The sequence below is a fragment of the Penaeus vannamei genome, chromosome 20 (assembly GCF_042767895.1).
Source record: "Penaeus vannamei isolate JL-2024 chromosome 20, ASM4276789v1, whole genome shotgun sequence".
Classification (NCBI taxonomy): domain Eukaryota; kingdom Metazoa; phylum Arthropoda; class Malacostraca; order Decapoda; family Penaeidae; genus Penaeus; species Penaeus vannamei.
This window is the reverse complement of record NC_091568.1, coordinates 17,225,202-17,232,701: the sequence shown is the minus strand read 5'-3', so window position 1 is coordinate 17,232,701 and position 7,500 is coordinate 17,225,202. Positions and strand designations below refer to the sequence as shown.

The 7,500-nt window shown below is 48.1% G+C and overlaps 1 protein-coding gene across 3 annotated transcripts in view; it reads left to right on the top strand.

Moving 5' to 3' along the window:
* The window catches only part of LOC113830317 (uncharacterized), a 73,154-nt gene that overhangs the window by 51,510 nt on the left and 14,144 nt on the right, over positions 1–7,500 (top strand). For all 3 annotated transcript variants that reach the window (XM_070135125.1, XM_070135126.1, XM_070135124.1), the window contains exons 2-6: positions 6–1,743; positions 2,010–2,124; positions 2,770–3,138; positions 3,431–4,055; positions 4,247–4,619. In XM_070135125.1, coding sequence (XP_069991226.1) covers positions 6–1,743; positions 2,010–2,124; positions 2,770–3,138; positions 3,431–4,055; positions 4,247–4,619 — 3,220 coding nt within the window. The remainder of the gene's footprint in view (positions 1–5; positions 1,744–2,009; positions 2,125–2,769; positions 3,139–3,430; positions 4,056–4,246; positions 4,620–7,500) is intronic.

Sequence of the window (7,500 nt, the reverse complement as noted above, 5' to 3'; positions counted from 1 at the left end):
TGCAGACTGTCAGGCGGCGTGGACAGCGACTCGCCGCCCCCGCTGCCGTCGTCCCGCCCCCCCCCGCCCCCCCCGCACCCCCCGCCGCCCGTGCCCCCCCACGGCCCGGCCCTGCAGTCCATGTCGCAGCACCCGCAGCCGCCCCTGCCGCCCGTGCCCGGCCAGGAGGAGCAACGCCCCCCGCAGGCGCCGGGCACGTGCACGCTTCCCCGCCGCGGCTTCGCGAGAGAGGAGCCCGGCGCCCGCTTCCGCTCGCCCTCCAACCCGCCCCCCGCCTCCCGGCAGCCCTACCAGCCCCCGCCCCAGCACCAGCCCCCGCCCTACGCCCGCCACCAGCCCCCCGACCCCGCCTCCAGCAGGAGGGCCAGTCGGGGGCCGTACCAGCCGCCGCCGCCGCCCAAGATGGACGCGCGGGAGCCCCGGGAGGGGCGCGAGCGGGAGCTGAGGGACCCCAGAGACCCCAGGGACGCCAGGGACCCCAGGGACGCCGGCGACCTCCAGTGGGACGCGAGAGACTTCCGCGGCCAGCAGGACGGCCGCGACCACGCGCAGGACGGACGCAATTTCCGAGATATCCGCGAGTCGTGGGAACGAAGGAACGCGACGGACTTCCCCCGCGACGAGAGGGCGGCCGAGGACGCCAAGACCGCGTCCCTCCCGCGGGGGTCCTACGAGGCATGGCACTGGCCCTCCAGGGAGCTCGACTCGGGCTTCGACTCGCTCACGCCCCCAGGCGCCGGCGACGGCGGGGGGCCGCGCTCCCTGGACTCCCTCGGGTGTCGCGCCGGCCGCGGGGCGTGCCCTCTCCCCGCCGACGAGGCCACGTACTCCCAGTCCACCGAGGACCTGCTCAACGCCTCACGGACGTCGCCGGTGTCCATGGCCTCCGCCGCCACCTCCACCTCGTCCTCGGCGTCCTCCTCGCCCGTGCAGTACCCGACCATCCGGCCGGCGAGGCAGCCCTGCGTCGCCGGTGCCGCGCGCGCCCACGGCTCGCCGCACGCCTCCCCCGGGGGGGCCTCGCCGCTCAGCCTCGGGGGGCCGCAGCACCACTCCACGCCCCTCGGACCCCCGAGGGCGGCGTCCCCCGAGGAGGCCCTCCTCTCCGACAGCGTGTACCCGGACGCGCAGCCGCGCTACGCCGAGATCCCCGACGCCCGCGCCAAGGACGACCGCGGCGGCAACAGACTGTCACGTGACCTGCGAGAGCTGAGGGAGCCGAGGGACGCCCGGGAGTCGCGGAAGGACCTGAGGGAGTCGCAGGAAGCGAGAACTTCGAGGGACAACGTGAGGCTGCGGGGCTTCAGAGAAACGAGCCTCCCCAGGGACTTCAGGGACTCCCGCGACCCAAGGGGGAGCTACCTGGAGGTGCGGGACGACAGGGGGTTCCGCGAGCTCTCCGTCGACGACACAGACGACCTCGAGGACGACCTGGACCCCCGCCTGCAGGAGAGGCTCCGCGGCCGCAGGGACTCCCGCCAGTACGCGAGCGAGCGCGGCGTCGACCCGGCCAAGGAGGCGAGGCTCAGCCGCGGCGACGCCCTCCGCGTCAGGGACACGCCCGCCGCCTCCGCCTACGAGCGCAGGGACAGGAACGCTGACGGCGCCGACGGCCTCCAGGTGGCGGACGAGCACCGGGGGCAGAGGCCTCCCTCCGCCCGAGCGCAGCCGGAGAGGAGGGGGGACGGGTGCCCCTCCACCTCCTCCTCGGTGTCGTGGATGGAGTGGACGCAGCAGCTGCAGGTGAGGATCGCGCCGCTCCGCAACGCTGGGCCATTGGTTCCGCCTTTGCCTCCGTGTCACAGATACCTTTCTACAACAAACCTTTCCTCTTATTTAGAATACTAACAAAAAGATGTGATCTTTTAACAAAAACACACCTTATGCAAAACAAAGATTTTAGAATATGCCCAAAGCAATTTCATCAAGACATACCATCACATTTACACAACAAAACATAAAGAAAAAGATTCTTGCGACCAAAATTGTACCATGTCCTCTATTTGCAGGCCTACGTGGCTTGGGTCAACTCTCAGCTGCGGAAGCGAGGTCGGCCGCTTATCTCCGACCTGCGACGTGACCTGCAGAGCGGAGTTGTGTTTGCGGACCTTATCGAAATCATTTGTGAGTATTGCCGTTTCGTTAGAATTCTGCGTTATATAGCTTTGTTGAGGGGGTTTGAGAGGTAGTTGGTAGGTAGTTTTTGAGCTTCGTCGTTTATATTCCTCCTTAACCTGGCATCCCTTCTTTTTTCTCTCTCTATCCTTCCTTTTTACTTAATCTCTCCCTCCCTCCCTTCTTCCCCCCTTACCTCTCTCCCTCCCTCCCATCTTGTTCTTCCTCCATCCCTCCCTCCTTCCTTCTCACTCTCGCCCTCCCACCTTTCTTTTTCTTCCTGCTCCCTTCCCTTCTTCCCTCCCTCCCTCTCTTCCTCCCTCCTATCTTGTTCTTCCTCCTTCCCTCCCTCCTTCCTTCTCACTCTCTCACCCTCCCATCCTTTTCTTCCTTCTCCTTTCCCTCCTTCCCTCCCTACCTCTCTCCTTCCCTCCTGTCCTGTTCTTCCTCCTTCCCTCCCTCCCTTCTCACTCTTTCACCCTCCCATCCTTCTTTTTCTTACTTCTCCTTTCCTTCCCTCCTTCCCTTCCTTTCTCGATCCCTAATCCCCTCCCAAAAATGAAAACGAAACACATCCTCCATCACTGAACACTTTCCCAACCGAACCACAAAGACCCTTTTTAACCAAAGCCTTTCCGACGTCCTTCCACGCAGCCGGCGAGCACGTAGCGGGGGTGACCAGGGCCGTGGACTCCCCCCAGGTCATGCGTGAGAACTTGGACCGCGTTCTGCAGTTCATGGCCGCCAAGAGGATTCGCATGACGCACATCACCAGTAAGGAGGTTGTGGAAGGCAATCTGAAAAGCGTCATGCGCATAATTCTCGCTCTGGCTGCGCACTACAAGCCCCAGAGCGTCAAGGGAAACAACAATAGCAGCAACAACAGCTCTTCGACGTCTCCTCAGCATCAACATGAGTCTTCTCCGCTGTCTTCTTCCTCCGCCGTCGTCGCCGGGCAAGCCACGACGTCCTCCGGTCCGTCAGGAAGGTCCTCAGGAGGCGCGCCGCCCCCCACCACGCATGGTAAGTAGCATCAGGCCAGGTCAGGTCATCCAACTGCTGGAAATATTGGTAAGGTCAGGTTATTAGAGGTGTACATATAAAGTATCGTTTTCTGATCACAGTTATAGAATTGAGAATAATTTTGAGTATGTATGGCGATGAGTGCGCTATATAGACAAATAAATTTTTGAGAATATTTTAGAAAATAGATGATTTATGACGAATGAATTTATTCAAATTTAGATGGTGGGAAGAAGACAGTTCCGCTGGAATCATTAATTCAAGGGACTTAATAGCACCCCTCTTTCCTCAGACGTGGGCGTGGGCCCGGACGCCCCTCCATCCTCCACAGCGCCCGAGAAGACGCCCAACCTCAGTGCCAACAGGCGCATGATGGCTGCGGGAGCCTCGGCCGAGGACGCGGGCGGCGTCGTCGGGCTGCGCCGGCATCCGAGCATGACAGGGACGCCCGCAGCCGCCCGTGACTCATCGCCCGTGTACGAGAACCTCCCGCGGAGGGTTGCGTCGAACAGGTGGGCGTACGACTCGCTGCGCGCCTCGCACAAGTTCCAGTGGGGCGGTGGGTCGTCGTCGCACGCCCGCAGAGGCCCTGGCGGCGCCCCCGTCGTGCCGCCCAAGCCCAGCCCGAGCCTGGACGAGTCGTCGGACGACCCGCTCAACTCGTCGTTCAACGCGTCGCTCAACACGTCGCTCAACACGTCGATGGAGGGCGACGCGGAGGCCTCGTCCCCGCGCCGCGACTCCTCCGGCTCCCGCGGTGGCGGCGGCGGCGGCGGCACGCGGCCCGCGGCGCTCAACTTCTGGCAGGACCTCACCAGGAAGGACGCCAGCTTCCAGCCGCCGCAGGAGCCCCTCACCGCGCCCGTGGCCCCGCAGAAGCAGGCTCCGGCCACCGACGACAGCGACAACCCCTTCAGGTAGGTTGGCCCTCGGCGTTCGAGCAGGTCATGAAGAATATGCAACCGATGTTACTGAAAGCGCCGCCATCCTTCTAATCAGGTGCAGGTCGACATTCAGGATAAATAACTGCAACACAGGAACAGTCTTCAAACGTCCTGTGGCGCAGACATGCAAGGCTCCCGCTGACCCCTTCGTCTCCTTCGCACAGGTACCACACCATCCACCGCATGAGCGGCCGCAGGAAACTGCCGCAGATCCCCGGCGCCGCAGCGGGTCCCAGCAGCAACAGCAGCCGCGTGACCACCCCGCAGGAGACCCAGGACAGCCCGCGAGACTACTTGGGCGACGAGAGAGGAGGCGGGATGACGACGACGGCGACGACGACTACTGACGAAGGCTCGCGAGAACCCGAAGGACGAAGCCAGAACTCGTCGCCGGCCACGAGTCTCGTCCGCGAGGCCACGCTGGACCAGTGGCCGCGGGAGAAGGGCTCGCTCGACCCCTGGGAGCAGGAGGACCTCAAGGGCGTCCTCAGGGACCTCAACACCACGCGCGACCAACTCCTGGCGCTGCAGAACCTGGTGAGTTCCGCGTTTCGGTCTTGCGCCTTTTCCTCATTCCTCTTTTTGGGTTTTCACTTAAAATTATTTTTTGTCTCGGTCTCTTCCTTTTCTTTCTTTCCTTCTTTTAGCTAATACGAAAACATTTCGGTAATCCTTTTTGTTGGTCTATTTGTTTCATTATTTATCGCTCTGAAGAAAATTATTGATCACATTTTCTTTAAAATTTGACAGATTTGGTTTTTGTTTATGTCAAAACCTTTCAGATATAAAAAGGTCTATTATAATCATCCTTTCTGACTTGTTATTTAGGGAAAGAAAATCTGTATATTTTTCTGGGCTGACTTACACTGCCAAAAGAATTTTCTCCCTATTGATAACCCTTTCCTTTGGATGACAAGCATGATTCATAACTAACAATAAGACTCTAAGTGACATATCATTCTTACGATACTGACATGACCGATCGACGTGAGTTATTAAGCATGAATAATAATAGCAATCATAATAACAATCTACTACTAATAATAATTATAATAATAACAATCTACATAATAAGATATCTACGCCCTTGATTTTGCATAATGTCGCGCAGTTGAAATGACAAAGATATATATTGATATACGGATCATATATTTGCAATGGTGTTTGTCTACATGTATGTTATCATTGGTACTGCATTTATATACATATATATATATATATATATATATATATATATATATATGTATATATATATATATATTTAGAGAGAGAGAGAGAGAGAGAGAGAGAGAGAGAGAGAGAGAGAGAGAGAGAGAGAGAGAGAGAGAGAGAGAGAGAGAGAGAGAGAGAGAGAAAGAGAAAGAGAGAGAGAGAGAGAGAGAGAGAGAGAGAGACACACACACACACACACACACACACACACACATATATATATATATATATATATATATATATATATATATATATATATATATATATACATATATATATATATATATATATATATATATATATATATGTATATATATATATATATATATATATATATATATATATATATATATATATGTATATATACATATATATGTATATATATATATATATATATATATATATATATATATGTATGTATATGTATATGTATATATAATTATATATATATATATATATATATATATATATATATATATATATATATATGTATATGTATATATATACATATGTATATATATACATATGTATATAAACATTTGTATATATATATATATATATATATATATATATATATATATATATATATGTGTGTGTGTGTGTGTGTGTGTGTTTGTAAATTTATATATATATATATATATATATATATATATATATATATATATATATATGTGTGTGTGTGTGTGTGTGTGTGTGGGTATATATATATATATATATATATATATATATATATATATATATATATATATATATACATATATATAAAAATATATATACATATATATATATATATATATATATATATATACATATATATATATGTATATATATATATAAATAAAATAAGTATATATATTATATGATATACATACATGGATAAAAAAAGATACATACATACATACATATATATATACATATATATGATACATATATACATACATATGATATATATGTATACATATACATGATGATAAAGTATGTTGCTGCATATTTATATATGATATGATATATTATTACAGATGTATACATATTATATTATGATATTGAAGTGCATATATACATGTTATACAAAAGCTAAGCGCGATAAAGATATATATATGATATACATATATATACATACAGTATATATACATATACAAACACACATATACATATACGCAACAGCACAAAATGATATGAACACACATATGATACATATATATGCTAAACATAAAGAATATACAGCATATATATGATGAGATAAGTACATACACATACATATATACAAATAAACATATCACTACATACATACACACACATCACAATACGCTTCACACACACATTACTATTATATAAGTATATGATGATACATATATGTATATGACATATACGCCATTATACAGATTTTTTATCACTTTCTACCATCACGTGGCTTCTCCTCAATGTTTGAAAATGCTCGTTAATGCAGTATCGCCTAATTAATTGGAAGATTTATCAACTACTAAGAAAAAAACAAAAGACGGTACAATTATTCGTATTATCGGTGTAATCTTGATTCGTCAAGTTTATATACACTGACCGATTCCCTGTTATTCAAGACTTAACTGAAAGTTTATTTTAGGCGAAAATTATCTGTAAAAAAGAAAAGAAAAAAATAGCTCTGAGTTATTGTTTCCACAACTATACTCATTATCTACGCCATTTGATAATTGATAGGAACAGTTAGTGTTCTTATTGCTGTTATTATCATTGTTATCATTCTTGTTATTATTATTATTATGATTCATTGTTATCATTACCGTTATTATGATTATTATTACTGTCATTGTTATCATTATTATTACTATTATTATTATTATCATTATTATTACTATTATCATTGTTATTGTTATTATTGTTGTTATTATTATTGTTATTATGATTGCTATTATTTTTTATACATCATCATTATTATATCATTCTATTATTATTATTATTATTATTATTATTATTATTATTATTATTATTGTTATCATTAATATTATTATCATTATTTTCATTATACATCATTTTTAGTGTTATTATTATCATTATCATTGTTATCATTAATATATTATCATTATTACCATCATCATCCCCATTATCATTTCAGTTATTGTTGTGATTCTTATCATTGTCATTATTTTCGCTAATATCATTATCGCTATTATTATCTAACATTTTTTTGCGATATATTGGCACACCTTCC